Here is a 22,846-nt window from a genome sequence, read left to right on the forward strand (position 1 = left end):
AAAAATTCGTTCTACATATATGTTAAATAGCATGGGTGAGAGTATGCATCCCTGATGGACTCCCGTAAGTATATGAAGATGTTCCGTAGTTAGAGAGCCGCTAGTTCGCAGTTCCGCTGATCTTTACTATCAATATCAACATCCTTTAGGATGTCAAACAGTAAGTAATGCCGGATGGAGTCAAACGCTTTTCGGTAGTCTATAAAGCAGACGAAGACATTTTTTTCTTTGATTATAGCATTTATGAATTTGAAACGGCATACAGAATAGTGCTTCCCTGGTACCTAGCCCGTTTTTAAACCCAAACTGCGTTTCACCACTAACCTCTTCAGACTTTTTAAATATTCGTGTGTATAATCTTCAAAAAAGCCTTAAATGCGTGGCTCATCAAGCTTATCACTCTGTAGTCTTCACAAATTTTGACACTGGGTTTCTTCGAGATAGCCACAAAGGTGCATTTTAGCCAGTCTAGGGGAATACTGCCGCATCATATATAATGTTAAAGAGTTTGCACAGATGTTTAGTATCTATTAATTTTAGTGTTTTCGAGTAGACGTTATCATGTCTAGGAGCGAATAGAAGCTGAAGTGTTCTTCTAAATTTCCGCAAAATTTGGCAGTACCCCTCAGAAGTATTCTTCAAAAACTAGTTATTTTTATGAACTCGAACATTTTGTCTCAGACTCAAAAACCTCAAATTTTGACTAATCACTCCATAAAACTCTCTTCCACTCTTCATGCGTCCAATTTTTATGTTCTTTAGCTGCAACCTTTTAATTTTATTTTGACATCTTGGTAGAGGTTTCTTTACTGACATCCTTCCAAAAAGCCTAGTTTCTCTCAATCTCCTCATCAGTGTAGAAGTAGTCAAAGGCAGATCCCTAGATTCATTCATCTGAGCTGCTATCTCTGGGCTCGTGAGTCGTAGATTACATTTACTGATCAATATAGTACGTTCATCTTCAGCGATTGTAGTTCTTCGAGGCCTCCTTGAACGTTTGTTATCGCCAAAGCTCCAGGTGGATGCATATTTTTTCACGTCGAAGTATTTTTAATTCAGCGGCAATGGTACAGTCACTTTTACTTAAGCTGTGAAGATTTGCGATTAAGCAATTTTACCCATTTTAAAAATTACAAGTCTTTATTTGCGATAACTAAAATGATTCGAATGGATTATGGGATGGGTAAAAAGTTTTAAAATAGAGAAATTGACAATGCAATCAATCAACATAAGTTAATTTGCACCCTGCAGAAATTAGACGAAGTTCGAAATCACATCAAAACGTACCCAAATATGGATTTCCTCTATTGTCGAGCTGATTTCCAAACAAAATATTTGGAAGCCACTTTAAATTTAACAAAAACATTATTGAGAACCAAACACAATAAACCAGCTACTTATGCTATTTACAGCGAAGTTTTCAATAATGAATTCAATTTATCGTTTTTTCGCCCAAAGAAAGATATTCATTCAAGGTTTTAATAAGCCCTTCTGAAGACCAAGAGATTCTGCATAAAGAAAAGATCATGAACGAACAGAAAGAAATTTGGATAGGGAACGCAATAGCTTCGGCCTGACCGTATTAACATTTGATCTATAAAATGTTTTTTCACTGTCGGAATCTGAGGTTTCGAACTTCTACTACAAATCAAAACTATGCGTTCTCAATCTAAGCGCCCATTGCAATGTAAATAAAACAATTTATAATTGCATATGGCATGAATTCCTAGCAGGAAGGGATTCTAATGCAATTTCATGTGCAGTTGTACGTATACCAAACCTGAACCTGAAAGTAATTTGTGTCCCACAAAATAAAAATAGCATTATGAATCTAGGTCTAATGCATGCATTTCATTCGAAATACAGATAACAATCTAGAATACATAGAGCAAAAATTTTCTCAGCCGCGCCAAGATTTTGATAGAGAGAAATATGAAAAGCATTGATATTTATAGTCCTCTGGGACTTGTTAATTCATGATACTGAACATTTCTTCTAAGAATAAGTTTAAAGTGTTGCAAATGAAAAATGAAAAATTTTTTAATACAAATCCCAAAGTTCACAGTTTAAATTTAATGACATTCCATACAGTAAAATCAAACACATAATTGAAAATAAAGATCAGAAACAGATTCTCTCAAGATTGAGAGATGAAGTTACAATATACAGACAAAGAAATCTTTGTCACTAATGTGGAACAAAAGAGAACGGTAATTAAGGCACCTATGTTGAAAGAAAACAATATCGGTAGGAAAAATGTTGCTCTGCATCAATTATTATTATTATTAATAAATTGAAAGAGATCAGATCAGATTAAAAACAAAATAACCTCCGTCCATTGGAACCTTTGAGAGGCTGTTGATTTAAATTGCCGGCGAATCAACAGGTCGAGTTTCTTCTAACCTGTTGCCAACGCGTTGCTGACTAGCTTGAAACCACTTGCCTCGTCTGTAGATACCCATTCCAATACAAAGGTTGGTACCCATTGCAAATTGGTTAGTGGCTTGCGTCAGAAATGAGTTTCTTTTGAGTTGATCTGTGTGTATTTGGCCTAAGGATAAGGAGAGACCCTAATGAAAAACAACTGACCTTTGCAAACGCTTCTTTACAAAATTTGTTCACTGTTTCTGACCGTCTGACCGTGGAACAAACCTTATATAACCGTAGAATTATAAACAGGAGGAGATTGTTTATTCTGATTTACGTTATCGTACAAGTACAAACGACCTAAAAATACACGTTTCGCAATATTAAAGATCTGATAAGATTATAACATTTTGCATGTTTTACAAATTCGAATAAACAACGATGTTTTTCTCGACACGTGCCAATTTTTTATTCGCGATTTTGACAATGAATATTACAAGGTCAAGGATTTTTTTCAAATAACGTTAGTTTTGTGTAAGGAAAAATTTACACAACAATTAACAAGCAAAATTCGAAAATAAAAAATGAGCTAGTTAACAAATTGCCGAGTGAAATAATAAGCGAGTATTCTCTTTGAAAAGCGGCCAAAAAGATACTCCTCTTTCCGTTGAACAATATCCAAATCTATTGTACAGAGATAGCCTTATATCTCAATTTCTTAAGATTGGTAGCCATATCTATAAACATCTTGCTTCCAATAACCCCAACATAAAGTCATATAGAGGTAAATCTGGTAATCTGAGAGATTACTTGATAGCATCACTTGGACAAATTCTCTTGCTTCATATTTGTTTTATTGGAATCAAATATCCTTAAAGATAGAACGGTAGGAATGATTGTATTTTGTAAATTTTATGTTAATTATCAAACAAGAGCGAAAAAAATGGCAAAACCGACACTGAATTCAACTTCAATACTTCACCAATTGTATTAGCAAAAAAAAAACAAACGAAATTAGCTAATAGTGACTATTAGTTAATAGTTACAGACAAGTTCTACATATTTATTTTCGATTAATTTAGAGGTGAGTCTTAAAACATTCATCCGAACGTTATAATGACCTTGATATATTTCGAACGATATGAATCGGTGACTTGTTCATGCACAGACAGTATGGCAAAATATAAATACCCATACAAATAATGATTATAGAACGGACGCTGATTTTGTAATAGAGCCAAAATTTTTCTTTCGACATACGTACATTGACAGAAGATTTTATATTATTTTTAGACCAGTATGAAAGACCTAAAATAATTTGAAACTCTAACTAAACCATTGACTTTAGTATATCATACTTATTTACAAAATGTGTAACAAGAATTGCCAATAAAAGTTTACTTTTAGCTCACACAAGTAATTCTTAGAATTGAAACGTGTATAATTATATTGATTAATTAAATAAAATAACCAGGAAGACGTAAATCGGTATTACTGCTAAACAATTATCGAATGTATAATCCGATCCAGACTCTCCACGACGTCACACGTCGCTCCTCTTTTTGTTGGTTTTACGGGTGCATGTAAAAGGACTTGATTTTTAACAGCGTGTAAGATCGCATAAGGGAAAAATTATATATAGGAAGGTACAACTACAAATATGGGCGCACAGATTTTATAAAAAGATATTTAACGTCAATGTTTATCTCTTTCCTCAACTAAAAAAAAGTTTAAAACGTCGTAAATTTTCTTCCAACGAGAGGGAAAAAAACTGTGGAGGTCTAGTTTGCAGGGAAAGAAGAAACATTTTTTTGAAAGATCTAGAGACGTTGCAGGTTCGCTATAATAAATGTATCCAATTAAGTGGAGAATATGTTTAGTAATAAAATATTTTGACATTGAAATTTTTTTTTGGTTCTATAGTAGGCTACGAATTTTTCAATATATCCTCGTAATAATAATTGTAATATTAGATTCAACAATTTATACACAAGATGTATTTACTTACTCACCTAATTTATTCATACACTAAACTATTCACTATCCACTTATATAATTTATTTGAATTCACCGTTTGGCTTACTTGTCTATCCCAATGTGATTTGCATCAGATTATTTACTGACTATTACAGCTGTTGAGACTACACTACAATGATATCCAGAATGTTCTAAATCTCTAATTTGTCGTAAACAAATAAAGAATTCCTTAGAAATTGACTCGGCCACAACATACTGCAAATAGGTTATAAATACAACAAAGAAGTTACTGCCGTATGTAAACAAAACATAATGAAACAAGATGATACACTTTCATTTTCTCGAGTTAAGGTAAGGATATTTGACATACGTTTGCAATATAGAAGATGCAGATGAATACCTTGCTTATATACATGAAAATTAAAATTATTATCCCGGAGTTTGAACGGAACAACCAACTCTCTGTGTCCTAAGTTGTCAGCGACCAAGAAACCATAATAATCCAAAATACTACATAAAATATGTATGAACATTCGTAAAATTTCTTAGTTTCCAATATTTGTTTTCAAGCTTTCCAAAACGAATCTATTTCAAGAATATGTGGATTTAGGCACCACTTAAACCAAATGGCATCTGCTCTGTTCACTTTGCACAGTCTTGTTTCTTAATACTTCTGAACGTCAACGAAAACTGTAAGAGGCTCAATACCAACCAAATATAAAGTGAAGCTAAAATTTATTTTCTACAGATGGTCATACTTATGAAAGTGGTAAGTTATGAGAATATTATTTTTCCTACTTTGTAACGTGCCGTTCGACCTGTTACATTTTTCTTCAAACATTTCGAGTATTCATTTGTTCACCTATTTTGGCACAGTAGTCCCTTCTGATTTATTTATTCTAAAATTCGAGTTTTTGATTAAATTAATTAACACCATTCGAGAAATTCAAAAAATTCTTGGAATGTCCTCTACCTATCTACACTCTATTATTTAAATCAAAGTAAATGTGGGTTGACACTACTCTTTATAATCGCTAGTATGTTCTTTAAATATCGTCTCAATATTGCTATTTCATTTTATAGTGGTCACAAAAGTTCCAGTTATCTTTAATAATTTCCTTTTGTTTTAAACAAATAAATTCCGTGTGAATTCATATTTTCTATTTATTTGTGGAACAGAACGAATAGAACAAATTCCTGTTTGATTATATTTTAAAAAATATAATTAAAATTTTTTATATTATAGCATAAGCTCCTTTTTATTCAAATCTGTTCTACCTACTCGTTCCTTCTTTGGTAGTACCCATCTTTGTTCCCGTTACTTTTCTCATTTTATTCTTTTTCCCCGCAGTTCTACAGCTGCTAGGTTGGAGTTACATCCACACCTACGGATTCAACCGGGACAGCATCACAAGAAACCAATACAACTCTAACATCTGGAACTCCAGTTGAGGGCTGCAACCATCCCAGATTTTCGTATATAAGTCTCAGTCTTATCTTTAATGTATATAAATCTAAGTTGTTTTTAATTTATAACTGCTTTTTATTCGTTGTGCTCTTTTGGATACGCAGTTAATGCGAATTTATTTGTTGCTGAAACTTTTTTATTATTCACATTCATAAATATTAATTTAATAAACGTGTCCGAGGATAGTTTTAGTTTGTTTCATTTTTATTATTAATTATATTCATAAGGTGGTTCTTTAACAAAATATTGGCTATTTTAACAGATAAAGCCAAATGAACAATCAGAATGAAGTCAGTCTTATTGTCATTCTAGTAGTGCTCTATCGTTCGTATCTACTTCAAGTAGGGCAAGCATAACAACTAATATATACCAGAAAAGAAAACAATGAACATGAGAATTTTGAAGCTAGATGATGTTCTATACAGCCAATTGAGGAATCTTAAGCGATTTTAATCGAAGTAAAAATAAAAAAATTACTTCGCTTAAAAAAATTTCATGATGCATAGAAAGAGAAAAAAATTTGATGATATTTCACTACAGACGAAATATGTGTGTGTTTTTTTTTCATAGAGATGCGGAACATACTTTTAATGTATCACCAGAACAAGATGTTAGACCTCTGTTTCCCCTTCGACACTGGGCTTAGGTATTACTTCGCGGGGGGAGGATCTAGTAATCATACTCTTCCTTCAGGTCTTTGAAATCCACAGCTTCTTCTTCTTTGCAGTGCCTGCTTTACCGCAGTTTCCCAAGTACTGCGAAATGACTAGAAACGAGGACACGCAATAAACACATGCTCAGCACCTTCGTTTACACCGTTACACTCTGGAGACGTGTCGTGCTTAAAATGATACAGGTATTTTCACACATTTACACCCATTTCCTGATATCATCTAACTCAAGTAATATTTGACCTCTCCATGCTCACGATTCACCCAGGTGTCTATTTGTGGGATAAGACGGTAAGTCCATCGGCCATTTCCCGATGAACTCCACTGTTTTTGCCTTCGTTGTAGGCTGTTCTTTTATCATTCATTTGTGAGTTCTACTTGGATGAATTTTGGTAGAACCTTTTCATCGGTAGTAAGTAAGTTTATAGGCAGCATTTCGGCTATAACGCACACTAAGACACCGTGCAGAAAGCGCTTGCCACTCTCAAGGTACTCAGTCGATATACTGGCATTACCTTCCTTTGTGATTCCTATGTTTTTAATGCACAGCCCATATTGGAATGCCCTAAGTGAGTACAGAGGTCACTACAAATGATAGTCGTTTCCTATTTTTCTGCTTTAAACCTCCTATGTTGGGCATTAGTCGTGCTAAGACTGTTCTGACCATCGCCGATAAGCCGCTCAAGTGCTATGCCTGCTGTTTGAAAATAAACCGAGCGTCAATCGTTTTCATGCGCCCGACCTGCAGTGTGATCGTTTTCAGCTGCTTTCTACTAGTAATGAGCATTGTCTCAGTTTTGTGTACAGCCAATTTCAAGTCAACCGTGTGCATCTATTGGCTGATCTTCTCAAAGATAATGTCAAATGCTAAGTTAATCTCTTCTAGATGGTTAGCTACTATTACCACGACAACATTGTTGCGCGTACGTCACAAGCTTGAAATCCGTCGGAATTTTCACCTTGAGTTGTCCATCATGCATGATATTCCACAGTAGCGGAACCCAACAAGTTTCTTTATTTGTTTGATTTTGTCGTCAAACTTCATACGAGAATTTTGTCTGAAATCAAATAGTGGCCCCACAGTAGCGGGACCACTGCAATAAAAAGACGTAGGTGAATCCTCAGTCCTCGACTCCTCGATATTGACCAGTCCAAGCTCTATTCCTAACTGCACATAAAAAACTCTTTAACAAAATTTCACGAGACTGTAAAAAGAGATGTGGTATTAAATGTTCCTTCAAAAAAGTTGTGATATTCTTTTGAATGTACTAGTTACCTTAGCCAGTCGTGTTCTAATATTAAACCCACAGAAGGAGATTCGTATCATACCAAATAGAAGATATGTGACGGACGATTTACGTACACATATTTAAAGAATTCAAAACAGAAGTATTACAGAATGGGTTTATATTTTTAAAGGATTGGGCACGCCGTACCGCAATTCATCGCACGTCTCTAGCACTCATATTAGCGCTGATATGAATTTTTAAAAGTGTAATATTTTTACCCCGCCCTCAATTTTTCTTGCCAAGCTACACCAGCTCCACATCACATTGTTTTGTTTTAGCATCCTATCGCGTCTTGTCGTATTTTTTGTCAAGATGTCCAAGCATAGATCGACAATGGTTCGTTATAAATATTGCATTATACCAAAAAGTACCAACACCACTATTATTGCACCAAATAAAGAATTTTTGAGTATTCCTGAGGAAAAAAAATTATGCGATGCAAGGAAAGGGGACAGTAAATGAATACTGTTTCATAAAGTACAAGTAATTTTGTAAAACTTACGATACTTATTGTAACAATAATATAGTAGTTTTAAGGTGTTACTTGTGATTTGATTTTTTTGGTTTTTTGCATTGGCTTGGCGTCCATATGGGATTTAACCTGAATATTTTTAAAGAAAAAAAGGACACCATCGGTTTTTCAAATTCACGTTTAACATGGAGCAAATTGGGCCCTAGAGTATTTTTTTAAGTAAAAAATAAAATCGGTCTGATTACGGACATAACTTTTTTTTATAAAACTACATTTTTTATGTAAGTTGGTTGAAACCGTTTGCTAGTTATCAAGCATTAACTAAATTTATGAAATCTAGAGACACTATAACATTTAGAAAACAATAGCATTTCCTTATCTCATTTTCATTATTTTGTGTTGAAAAACGGGCACTTTTTTACTCTAACACCATAAGTTCAACAAAATCGAAGTCGAATTTGCTCCAAATTAAATGTAATATATTTGTTTAAACTTTTAACACTTGGTATTTCAAAATTAAGAGGTTCCGTGTATAACGGCCCTTCTTGTATTTGCTCCCTGAATATGTCATTCTATCGATTTGTCCACCTGTTTCATTCCGCGAATTTTAACAGTCATATTTGCGGTAAAATAACTAGCCATCGCAAGGAAATCATTTTTTTTGTGTTCAAAATAGCCAGTAGCATTTTGTCAAACAGTCCGGCCATTCTGCTACACAATCGGCGCTGATAACGTAGGATTTATTTGGAATGGATCTCAGGCGGTATAATTATGTATATCCAGACTTCTGAGCTTTGAGTTTGTTAATACTAATGTTATCGACTTGAAATAAACACTATTATTCTTGTAAAATTAAGTTTTATTTATTTTTGTTGAAAAAGAATATACTTTTTTTTTAAATTTTCCAAGACTATTATGAATACAACGAATAATTTCATATGGTTTTTAAAAATATAAACAGTTTTCATTATTGCAAGTGGCGTAGAAACGTGTGCATATTATGAAGATTACAACTTTTAGGATCATATCTACCCCTTGTCCTTAGGCAAGTGAGCATTCTCCCCAATTATAATCTTTGTTTTCACTTTATATGAATGATCATTTTTTCAATCAAGGTAATTCGGGTGCATTTATCATATCCAAAGAAATTAATAGATACCTATATCAAAAAAACGAGTTAATATGTGATATTACGCCTAAAATAAAATGCGCAACACATTCATATTTATCATAGCCCAGCACGTGTAGTGACCACAAACGCAACTTTCGCATAAACAAATTCAAGAATTTTGTTATTCGACCTTGACAAACCTCTCTCTCTCTGCTACGTAACAAACACTCCTCTCATGAGAACGAATGAGATTGCATGAATTTGTGGCACGATCTCACTACGTCATATACGTTGATGCATTCAAAAAAAAACTAATCTCGAATCAGGTTAATTACAATGCATTCAACGGCGTAGTATTTACCGATAATTTTTCTTTTAATGGTTTCTCTTTAAGTGGATACAATAAAAGAATTATAGTCATTAAAATTATGTTTACGAGTTGTGTTAAAAACATACCTTCCGTACAGAAGTGAGCTCAAATAGATATCGTTTTGAGGTCCTTCTTTAATATTAGAGCATCTTAACACAGCTACATTTTTCAACAGCGGTGATGGTCACTGACTGCTAGATCAGGATTATAAGGTAGTTGATCAGACACTATCCATTTTACTTTTGGAGATGATCTTTTGTCGCATTGGCAACATGCGATCATCCTGTGTCATAAATCAGAATTACGCCAGAGGAGACCATGCTCCTTCGTTTGTTTTGTATCTCTATCCGGAGGCGACGTAGGATTATTAATGTTATCTGTTCCATGAAATCTACAAGGACAACGCCCTTTCATCCTACAATACTATAGCCATTAATTTTCACTTGGTTAAATTGTGTTTGTACTTTTTGGTTTGTTAATCCATTGCGCACTGCTTTGAAGTTTTGTACAAGACCCTAGTCTCATGTTAATTAAAGGTAATTTTTAAGAAGCTATTGCCCTCAAATTTACACGGCGAGAGAAACGTTGGGGCAGAAGATATTCTCTTTATTTTATAACTCATGCTAAACATTTTTATGACCTAAAGGGCACACAGTTTTCGGTATCCTACAGAATTGGTTTATTTAACAGAAATGCATAATCATTATTGCTATATGTATTATTGAGGTGAGACTGTTTAGAGCACAAGAGTGTAAGCCCTATTACACTCGATTAATTCGAATGGTAACTGCCTTGTGGAGATGCCTGTAGATATTGACCTTGAATTTCTGTATGTCCCAAGTTTTTGGTCAACTCTGGATCGTATATAAATCGAATAGGGGGCCGAGCTCCAAATGTGCGATGAATACACTAAAGATGGACGAATCTGAGGCACAAAATCTCTCCAAATCTATTATAGAATGTTGTTATTCTTTTCAAATCGTTCTTAAAAACCACCGTGCAAATATTACGCGATGCGCTAGACTGAATGTAGCAAACTTCTCCAGTTACATCACTCCATATATTTTAGAAAACCAGGAGTATAACGTAAGTCATTGAAAGAGCACGCAGAGTATGTCTATGAATTATACCAAAATTATTCCAATACACTTATAATAAGTTGAAAATATCAATAATTAGAAAACATAACATAAAAATGTCTATATCGAATCGATTTATATTTAATAATTATGATTTTTCAAGATCTTTTAAAGATGATTTGATACACATAACAATTTGTTTCAACAAGTGATTTATTAGTCTCTAGAAATTTAAATGCGCATGAAGTTTATTTGGAAATCGAAAATTCAAAAAGGCACGGTGAAGTCACAAATAATGCGTTGTAGGTACCAGTGATGAGTTTCAAAATTTTACAACTGATATATAACAGTTCTATATAGTTCGCGATTCTAAGCCTGTTTTGTTCTATTTATATATATTTTTTCTGTTCCATGACATTCGATGCATTCCTAACATCACTAGCTTTTTGTTATAACAATAATGATTAACTTTTCAATAATATTATATAAAATCTTCTGCAAATACACGCGTTAGAATAATTATGTTCAACAATCGATAGCCGATTTCACGTATAAAATTTTCCACTATCATTTTTTATTTCCTTAAAAAAATTTTTACAACAAATATATTATTGAAATAAATTAGTGTTATCGTTTTCGACGTTATCAACAATATAATAACAAATATTATTCTCAATTATGTTCCCATAGATCCTGACGTCACGCGTCAAATTGTTGCATAGTTGTAAATTTACATTTTTATGGCATAATATGTTTATAAAATTTAGTATAGGCAGTTCTGTGGCCAATATTTTTTCTTTGCAAATTGACATTGGGGGGAAGCAGTACATAAGTATGAATAACAAAACCAATTATTGGGACAACCTACAAGGGCTGAGACAGGCAAAGAATCTTCTGGGAAACTATAACCAGAGTAGATCTGCAGAATGTATCAACCTAAGTAAGAACAATCTACGAATACTAACAGGAGTTCTATCTGGGCACTGTCGCCCCAACAAACACTTGAAGACGCTAGGCCTAGCAGATGTGTGCAGGTTTTGTTGCACAGAGGACGAAACCTCTATCCCTATTCTCTCGAAGTGTGAAACACTAAGGAACTCCAAAGCCCTGCACCCAGGAGCGCATGAAATAGAAGATCTCTGTCAAGTTAAGCTATCCCACATTCTAGACTTTTTAAAAGCAGTGGGATTAATTGATCAGCTGTAAACACAGGGTTCTTCAGTATCGCAGCAAGAAAGGGGGACATAATAGACCCTTTGGGTCGCAGTGTATACGAGGATATATTGAAAATTCTTACCCTACTATAGAACCATACAAAATTTCAATGTCAAAATATTCTATTACTCAACATATCCTTCTCAATTCGATACATTTATTACAGCGAACCTGCAACGTCTCTAGACCTTTTAAAAAAAATGTTTCTTTTTGCTCTGCAAACCAGACCTCCACAGTTTTTTTCCCTCTCGTTGGAAGAAAATTTACGACCTTTTAAATTTTTTGCAGTTGAGGAAAGAGATGATAGTCTGGTGAATAAGGGGGGTGTTCCAGTAATTCAAACCCTAAATCACAAATTTTTTGCATGGCAACATGAGCTTTGTGTGCAGGAGCGTTGTCCTGCAAAAACAAAACACCTTTGGATAGGTTTCCGCGTCTTTTCTCTTTAATTTTTTCCCGTAGAGTGGTCACTAATGTCGATTAGTAATCTCCAGTTATTGTTCTACCCTTATCCAAAAAATCAATGATGATTACTCCATGGCAATCCTAAAAAACTGAAGTAAGAACTTTTGCAGCAGATTTTTGGACACGAAACTTCTTAGGTATTGGAGAACCAGAGTATCGCCATTCCATCGATTGTTGCTTTGTTTCTGGATCGTTTCATCCATAGTAACAATTGAGTTTAAGAAGTCTACATCGTTTTCAAATCGAGCACAGATCGAACGCGATGCTTCTACCCTTGCACGCTTTTGGTCAACATTCAAACATTTCTGAGGTCCATTTTGCAGCAATTTTTCTCATGTCCAAATTGATGTGAACTATATGATAACGCGTTCGTATGAAATATTCAGTGCTTCAAATATCCTTTTAGCCCAATTCGACGGTCTGATAAAATCATGCATCGATATTTTCGGAGACTGATACAGAAACTGGCCTTCCCGATCGATCGTCATCTTCAATGGAAAATTCACCTCTTTTGAAGCTTGCAGTCCAATTTTTGACGGTCTCATACGAAGGAATCTGCTAACCTCTTACCTTTTAATTTATTGCGTAATTCTGGTTCACTGTTTTGACGTCAAACTAATAAGTTATTGTTCGTTGCTATGGTAACGCAATATTTTGTTTATGCATGGAACTGGTCTGGCTAACTAGATATCAATACATCCTCGTATATCAGTCACTGAAACTGGCCTTCCCGATCGGTCAACATCTTCAATGGAAAATTTACCTCTTTTGAAGCTTGCAGTCTAATTTTTCACGGTCGCATACGAAGGACATTGATCACCAAGGGTATTAATCATATCTTCGTAAATCAGCTTACCTCTTCATCATCTATCAGCCATCTTCCATCCACTGCTGGATATAGGCAGTGGATGGAAGTTTAAACCATCTATCTCTATCTTGAGCTGTATGTATCCAATTTCCTACAATTTTCTTTACATCGTCACTCCATCTTGTTGGCGGCCTGCCTCTACTTCTATTATCCATTCTTGGCCTCCACTCCAATATTCTTTTCGTCCATCTATTATCCGTCATTCGGGCTACATGGCCTGCCCATTTCCATTTCTTTTGGGCTATAATTTCAATAATGTCCTTAACGTTTGTTCTTCTTCTTATGTTCTCATTTGTAATTCTATCCCTTCTCGTAATTCCCAGCATTGCCCTTTCCATTGCCCGTTGCGCCACTCTCATCTTTCCTGCAGTCTCGTGAGGGTAAGCGTCTCTGCCCCATAGGACATCACAGGTATAACACACTGCTCATATACTTTTCACTTTAAGCTTATTGGTAAGTCTGATTTCAAGGTACTACTCAACTTGCCAAAAGCTATCCATCCTAACTGTATTCGAAGCTTTATCTCACACGTTTGGTTATCTCTTCCTATCCTCACTTCATGGCCTAGATATTTATAGTCATACACTTGCGCTATCTCACCTCCATCGGTAATTATGTTATCATTTGTTGCCAGATTTGTCATAAATTTGGTTTTGTCTAGATTTATTTCTAGGCCAACATTCATTGTGGTTCTTTTCAAATCCGTGGCCATCTGCCGAGCGTCTTGCATATTGTCGGTGATTATGACGATATCGTCTGCGAAACGCAGGTGGTTTAGATACTCACTGTCGATATTTATACCTTTCCCTTCCCAGTTTAATTTTTTGAAAGAGTATTCCAACACACATGTGAAGAGCTGAGGAGAGATAGTGTCTCCTTGTCTAATCCCGCGGCCTACATGTATCTTATTTGTTGGTTCGTGGAGATTTACATTTAGAGTTGCGTTTTCATAAATGTGTTTAATGAGTTTGCGTATCTGTAGTATATCCTACATTGTTGCAGGGCTGATAAAATTGCTGGAAGTTCAACTGTGTCAAACGCCTTTCTGAAATCGACAAATATCATTACGAGGGGCCTATTATATTCTATGGATTTTTCTATCAGTATCTTAATCGTTTGCAAATGGTCGTTTGTTCCATACCCTATTCTGAACCCCGCCTGTTCTCTGGACTGATAAAAGTCTAACTTTCGTTCCAAGCGTTTCGTTACGATCTTAGTGAACCATTTATAAAGGTGAGAAAGCAAGCTTATAGGTCTATAGTTTTCAAAGTTCGTTATATCCCCTTTTTTGTGGATGAGAATTATCGTCGCATTTCTCCACTTTTCCGGGATTTCCCCCTTTTGTAGACATAGATTGAAGAGGGAGATTATTTCTTTTAAAAGTTTCTCACCCCCAACTTTGACAGCTTCTATCACAATTTGGTCTTCTCCTGCCGCTTTCTTGTTTTTCATTTCCGTTGGGGCATTTTTTGACTCTTCAATTGTTATTTCGGGTACAAGTTCTGAACCTTGGTTTACGACTTTCATTTTATTTTCTGTGATATTTAATTCTTCTCTTCTGCTCCTATATAGTTCCTTGTAGAATTCTTCTACAATTTTTACCAATTCTCTCCTATTGTTTGTTTCTTTTTTGTTGTTATCCTTGAGTTTGACGATTTTCTTTTTCCCATCAGCCAGTCTCCTTCTAAGCACCTTCATACTTTTATTTTCTTCGATTACTTGTCTGGTTTTTTCTGTGTTATATTTCCTTAAATCTTTCCGTATTTCTTTTGAAATAGTCTTATTTAGTGTTCTTATTTCGCTTGTATCTTCCTTTTGTTGTTCTACTAGAAGTTTTCTTTGTCTAATTAGATCTTTTGTATTTTTGCTTATTTTTTCTTCTTTATCTCCATCTCTTTTACAGTATTTTTGTTGTGCTTTTAATATTGTTCCAGTGATTTCTTCATTTAATATGTTTATGTCTAGTGACTGGTTCGTGTTCAGGGATTTAGTTAAGAAAGTATTATATGCATCAATATCTTCTGGGGTCTCCCACTTTATTTGTTGTTTCTTTCTTATCATTTTTTGTCGTTCATTTCTGGCGTTTATTCTTACAGTTATTCTTACAGCTCTATGATCACTCCCTATACCGAATTTATTTAGAACTGTAACATCTGTTACAAATCTTTTCCGCGTCGTGATAAAAAAGTCTATTTCATTTTTTGTTCTTCCATTTGGACTTACCCAAGTCCATCGTCTATGCAATTTCTTTTGAAAGAAGCTGTTCATTACATATAACTTTTGATTGTGCAGGAAATCTATAGATTTTGATAGATTTCCTGCTTACCTCTTAATCCTTTTAAATACAGGTACTTGATGATGGCTCGATACTCCAATTCTTCAAATTTCACAATTTCGGTGGACATCTTTTGTCTTTTAATTTATTGCGTAACTCTGGTTCACTTTTTTCACGTCAAACTTTACACTGTCACTTCTAATAAGTTATTGTTTGTTGCTATGGTAACGCAATATTTTGTTTATGCATGGAACTGGTCTAGGCTAACTAAATATCAATATGAGGCCTCGTACGAGACTCCAAATCCATACAACATACAAGTATGAATAGCCAATTAACAATATAAAATATTAACATCAGTATGGCAATAAAATGAAAAATTGAGCTTCAAGGAAAAACAAGTTTCATTTTATTATATTTATAGAGCAGGTTAGATAATTAACCTGGCCATTACATAATTTTGGAAACATTTTAATCACTTTCTTTTTGTTCTGACACAGCAAATGCTTGGATCATTATTCTATCAAAACAGAAATCCAGAACCCTACCCCAAATATTTTTGGATATATATTTCCTTCATTAATAATTCTGCACCACAATATTGCCACCATCATATTTGATAGTACATACTGTAAGTGATTTCTCCTTTTGATGACATTACCGACATACACCTATTGACGTTTCAGTAGTAATTTCTTTATATGAGTAGCTGACTATAATAACAGTATTATTTCTATATATTTCTACTGTTGACTATTCTTTACACATGATGATGAAAACTAATTACGAAAAAAATTTCACATGCATTGGAAGAATTCAGAATGGATCTATTCCAACTGAAATATGTTTGATTTTTCAATGTTCTAATCAAATTATTATGAAATCATGCACCAAAAAGCTATACTATCACTTGGACTATAAAATAAATTCCCCATTTTCAGTCTAATAATTGTTTGTTTAAATTTCATAAGTTTTGATCAAAAATTTTTTTTAACAAGGCATGTCCCATGAAAATAAAAATTTCGAAAATAACTAATTACGGGAGTTCAAATAGATTTTTGTTATATAAAACTTCCTCAAGTTATGAACTTAAGCATTTCAAATAAATACATATTTTTTTAAATAATTGCTAAGCTATACATCCAAATTTTAGTGATTAATTACATACACCCTTGTATCTCTAAACCTATGGTAGAAATGGTTTTGAATAAGTAAATGTTGCGTAGAAGTAAGAACATACACCCATGTGCTAGTATGAATGAATTCTACATTACCCACACGTGTTAAATGGTTAATCTGTAATATTCATAATAATAACCTGTATCACATGTAAATGTCCAAAATAAATTCTTCAATTTATTAGGTATTGAAAACGTACTCTGATTTGAAACTGATAAAATAAAAGGCTAAGCAAAATTTCATTTTAGAGTTAGTGCAAAGAAATTCCTTCATCATTGGAACTTTTCTATATCACAGAATATATCTGTACCTGAAAGGTAAACTGTGAATGAATGGCGTCATAGTCAATGTGAATGTAATGTATCTGTCATGATATGATAAAGGTAAACTCAAGTAACTTGAGTTACAACTGTATATCCCTATTAAATACTGATTGTGAAGGAGGTGCAAATGTGTTAAGACAGTTTACTCACTGAGAAAAAAGGCAGCACTGTCAAAAGCTGACATATGTCCAGAAGGTAACAGTTATAGGAGGTAGTGATACTACTTTTCTTGTTTACATCTTTTATGGTGTTTCTGTTTTGTTTTACAAATAGTTTTAAATATCAATAATTATAATCCACTATTTAATCTTTTATTCATGGTTTGCACAAATCAAAATCGAAATTTTATGATAGTGCCAGCTTACGTGTGGATTTTGAGAACAATACCTACGTTAAAAGTGATTACTCACAAATATTTATTAAAAGGGCATACCCTTATGGAAGTCGATGGAGTTCATTCCGTGTTTGAGAGAGCCAAAAAGCTGGTTGGTCAGATACAAATGATGGTGCCATGGGTCTGGCAACAGTACGTGCGCCAGTGCCGATTCAAAGATTTGATAGAGCATCTCTTAAAAACCACAAATCTATCGCCAATATAGAGAAGTTTTTAATAAGTGAAGCAGTAGAACTGCAACTTAGATCATCTGAACCAAATAAGCTTTTCTATAAAACCATTTTCCAAGAATAATATAAAATTGTGGACCTAGAACCTAATCGGCGGAGGAAAGAGTGCCATCAAGTGTGGCCTACAGAACTACCAGTTATGAATACAAAGCCTAGGTCTATCAACAAAAATAAATTTTAGGATTTATAAAAACTACTGACATGGGTTTCTTCTTGTTTTCACCACTTTTATAAAAACATAGATTCTTCTGCGGCTGTCCTAGATTATCCAGATTAATGAAGATTATTAGTAATGCATTATTATTCTTAACACTAAGGATTTTTTATAATTTTGTATGGACAGTTTAATATACAGTTTTTTTTTTATAATAAAATGAGTTTTTATAACCTTCTTCTAATATATAAGCAGTTACGACATTTAAAATTTTATTTGCGGCACAATAAAATTGTTAGTGGTAAAAAACTGCAGGCGGGTGTAATTTGGGTGCTAACCATCCTTCTTTACCTGTCTGACCAAGAAGGGTAGATAATCCGACAAGTATTTTCGTCGGTAAGAAGTGCAGGTAGGTCGAGTCATAAAATAACCCAATAGAGGGAAAGTTGATAGATTTTTAAGTAGGTTAGGTTAGGTTAGGTTAGGTTATGTAAATCTCTTATTTTATATGTAATATGTACTTAAGTACTAAATAAAAATATGAAGAAATATAAAATTTACTTTATTCTGTAGAGTGTTACAAAAATGTTGTGAGGAAACTTTATTAAGGGCAGATTTTTCATTTAAAAAAAGTGCAAAGTAGCCCCCTCTAACGGTAAATTTTTTCAGACCTTAAGTGATAATAGGTCATGTCTCTTATAGGAAAATTTAAAAATACAAAAATATATCTTATTATAAATGTCGGTGATTTAATAAATAACTGTATTTCATAAATCATGTACTTCAGTCGGTTAGCGCCCAAAATACACATAGGATTAAAATGACCCTTCGGTCTTGGCGCCTAGTTTACATGTTGTAAAAAGTACATTAATCCTTTAGCGCCCAAATTACATCCGCCCCGTAACTGCTACCCCTCAAATTGGGTGGGAGAAATCATATATGGTAATATTCACTACTATTTAGTTTTAATAATATATCAAGGAAAATTACAAGTTGATGACCTCTAGTTATCATTGAAAACAGTGAGCAACAATAAAAAGGAAAATTTAACATTAATACTGCTCTCCTGTAAAGTTGTCAGTTATGATAGTTTACCTCTGAGGTAGGTACAGGTATATAAACCCTACAAACATTCAGCTATGCATTAATTACTTTTTTATCACAATGAGAATTTTAGAAAAAGCTAGTAACAAATACACAGTATCATACAAACTAATTTGAGTTGAACAATTAATTTAACAAACAAATTAGATAATATACTATGGTGCCAATTACGAACCTGGAAATTGGTATCTTATATATTAAAAAAATTGATGATTTCCATTCCGAGTCCGTTCAGGCGTTCTACCCAACCGATTTGCTTAATTTTTTTTTCAATGAAAGTTATTGATGCACAGATTAGCCATCAACCATCGGATTTCATCTAATTTTCACCATTCTCAAGTTATACTGAAATGCGATTTCCCCCTGTACATTACTTATGGGAGTTTTTCACATACACACGTTCTATCCTCAACATCTCAGGTTCTATTCAAGATAGAGACTTCGTTTTGGTTTAAGAACACTCGCTGAAACACCTTCTTTCTTTTGAGTTTTTGAACACTTAAATCGGTTGAGTTGAAGAAGAGCTAGGCGCGGACATTCAATGTGGAGTGGATTTTTGTAGGTTTTTGGCAATTTTTCTATATTTAAAGATCTATATCTCAGGTTCTAATATTGCTACAGAGTTCGTCCTTTTCTATTATAATGATTTCTGATACTTATTTAATGGATTCGATGCGAGCGAAGCCGCGGGTAAAAGCTAGTTCTTTTATAAAATAATCATTTGTGAAATCAGCATTTATTTTATTATATATACATACATTCTATATGTACTTTTATTTTAGATTTAGATATTGGGTCAAGATTTTGGTACAGATTTTAAGTTTGTGATTTTGATGTAGGATTTTGTAACTTTTGTTCTGTTAATATTTTATTGTATTTTTTGTTAGTAAAGTTGTTATTTGTTTTTAAAAAAAAGTGTTTCATCACAAAAACACGTGATGTGCCAGTATTTTTCACCAATACATGGTTAATTCAACCAATATGAAACAGAAAAATATGAGGTTATAAATATTTATTTTCAAATGAGTAACAAAATTCTGGTGCTCAGTACAATGTTGTCTACAATTAGTATTGTAGTCAGTACATTCTCAAATTCTAAATTTTTTTAGGCATATTGTCGATCGTTTATTTTTCCTGAAAAATTGACCACTTTCACCCCTCGGAGCCACCCCCTGTATATACACTAGGGTGTCAGCCTGCTTTGGAATGCAACTAACGACACCAAATTAATGAATAAATTTTCGGACTTTCTCGATTAAACTATCAGGTGCTTCATTACAGTATTTCCTCTTCCCCCTCGTAAAACTAATCATCACAAATCATGGTCTACGAAAGGAACACGTACTTCATCTAAGAATATGAGATCACTCATGTTTATTAGAAACTTCTCAGACAATCCTCACTTACTCAATTATATCAATACCTATAAATTATTGTGCCTGAAAACTATCAAAACTATTACAACAATCTTATCTCTAGCACTAAAAATTCCTCGAAAGAAACTTGGTCAGTTATCAATGATTTGAGAAACCAAACACGTTCCTTAACTCTATAGACCTCGACCCAGACGAACTTAACAATTATTTCGTCACCGTTAGTAAGAATATTATATACATTCTACCATGGACCTCATTACTATTAATCTCAATCAAGTTTCTTGGTCTACATATTGACGGTATCCTTCAATAGTCTGTACATGTAGACATGAAAAAATAATTTTCTGCTTACTACTTGTTCGAATCGCATCTTTGCCATGGTTTGCTTTTCTGGGTGACTTGTACTTTGCACCTCTTTGAATCCATCTTCAAATAACAAAAAAGAGCTATCCGTTACATTTATTATTTAAGTAGTAGCATGCATTGCAAATTCTATTTTAGAAAATACAAAATTTTAACTATCTTTGTGAAAACACTTTCATAAATCAATTGAGAAACCCATTCATAGATACCCTACTAGAAAAAAAAATTTGGACATTTACTTAACAATACCTATCTCTGATATGGTAAAATTTCCATCACCTTGGATACCAAAAAATTATTCAATCAGCTACCTTCAGAATTAAAAGTGGCAAATACAGTTAATAAGTTACGGTGATTAACAGAGGCATTTCTGCTAGAAGGACCTTATTATTCTGTGACAGAATTTTGCAATATACCATAGACTGGCATATTTCAATATGTAGTATGGAGTAAGGTAATTAATATTGTACCATAATTATTATCAAGCCAAATTGTTATTTTATATTATTTAATGTACAATTGTGTCGCTTTGTCCACAAAATTATAAACTTTTCATGTGACAATAAAGCTTATCTCTCTCTAATAGTATTCAAATAGCCGCTGCTCAAAATCGCACGTTCAATATTAGTATAATTACTCTGCCACGAATTAAAAATATTTGTAATACAAGAATGAAATTAACGTGCCTCTAAGTTATACTATACCAACTTCTTAATTTTAGTGCTTTAATAAATTTTGTTTGTTAGTTTCATAAATAAAGTATTTAAAATTTACCCGTTATTAGAGAGAGGCAGAAAAATCATGTATAACATAGGAGCAAAGTGCCTTTCCCTCCTTTGAATGATTAAATTACAGCCTCATGAGGAAAAGTAGCATTTATAGCCATTTATTAAACAAAATATATAAATATGTTTGTCATTCCTCAATTAAATACAGTTCCATTGACATTAATTTATAAATTAGAACTAAAATAGTAACCTATTTATGATCAGTTAGTGAATTCAAAATGATGACACCCTGGGGTTTTCCAATAAGTCAACCCTTCTTAGGAAACTATTGATTTTCTTTGTTAGTGAATACACTTGATTCACATTAACGTCGTATTGATTTAACAAAAATATATTAGTTTTCAATAACATGAAATAACTTACCGTTTATCTTCACAAAATTACACTTATTACCGATGTAAATGTTATAACAAATTTCACAATCTACACAAAGAACACCTTCAATCGCTCCACTCTCACCTAACCGTTCAAAAATTAAATCATACGATAAACAGCTGATTTTTCTGACGGGGATACAGAAATGAACCGGTCTTTTTACTGCGTTGCCAAGTCTTCACAGAGTATGCAAGGAGTTGAAATGAATATAGTAAACAAATTTTCAAAATTAAGGTGATACATAAATGAATCTCCTATTAAATTAATCATACATAATATGCTAATATATTTTCACCAAACAATTACAGATATTACATTAACACCATACCTCTGGAGAATACAACAATACAACTAGGTTAAGAAAGCGACGTCCGTCAGATAATGAAAAGTAATGTGTAGAGGAATTGAGTAACCATAGAAGAGTTTAATTTCATTTATGATTTTCATATCACTTCAGTTAATTTCTCAGTAAATGAGATACGAAACAGATAATCTAACTTGCAAAGATTAAAAAATTCTGATATGTAAATAATTTATTTGGTACATTTATACAAAAGTCAGTGTTGCATTTGAAAACCAAAATCATTACATAGAAATTGAAACGACTGACCTTAAATTTAATTATGATCTAATAAGGATAATTAGAATCAATAATAAGTGTAAATTTAAAATATAACTTTTATTATATTTTCGATTTTCAGCATTTACCTAGGACATATCTATGTTATCGTATTCCTATAATTAGATAAATGGAACTTTAGTCTGTTTTACAAAGAGTGATCTAATAGTTTTTCAGATGAAATCTTTTTTTCCATTTTTGGGAAGGGGATTTAATGCGAAGTGAAAACCTCAAATAAATATTTATATCTGTTGAACATGCCTAACAAAGCTCCATACTGTCTTAACTAAGTAAGTAGTTCAGAAAAAAAACGT

The 22,846-nt window shown here is 33.3% G+C and overlaps 2 protein-coding genes across 5 annotated transcripts in view; both read right to left on the reverse strand.

Annotated features, from left to right (window-relative positions):
* LOC130443613 (phosphatidate phosphatase LPIN3) overlaps positions 1 to 22,266 on the reverse strand; it is an 84,167-nt gene extending 61,901 nt beyond the window's left edge. For 2 of the 4 annotated variants that reach the window (XM_056778394.1, XM_056778388.1), the window contains exon 1: positions 21,902 to 22,266. The gene's annotated coding sequence lies outside the window, so the exon portion shown is untranslated. The remainder of the gene's footprint in view (positions 1 to 21,901) is intronic. The other 2 variants (XM_056778393.1, XM_056778391.1) reach the window with 1 other exon arrangement.
* On the reverse strand, positions 14,286 to 15,620 carry LOC130443041 (uncharacterized). The gene has a single exon (XM_056777486.1). The coding sequence runs from the start codon at positions 15,618 to 15,620 to the stop codon at positions 14,286 to 14,288; it is 1,335 nt and encodes a 444-aa protein (XP_056633464.1).
* Positions 22,267 to 22,846: the final 580 nt, after the last annotated feature.

This window comes from Diorhabda sublineata, chromosome 4, assembly GCF_026230105.1.
Source record: "Diorhabda sublineata isolate icDioSubl1.1 chromosome 4, icDioSubl1.1, whole genome shotgun sequence".
NCBI classification, from domain to species: Eukaryota; Metazoa; Arthropoda; class Insecta; order Coleoptera; family Chrysomelidae; genus Diorhabda; species Diorhabda sublineata.

Bases quoted from the DNA above. Each gene is read 5' to 3' on its own strand.
- LOC130443041 (XM_056777486.1), bottom strand. From the start codon at position 15,620: ATGAACAGCTTCTTTCAAAAGAAATTGCATAGACGATGGACTTGGGTA.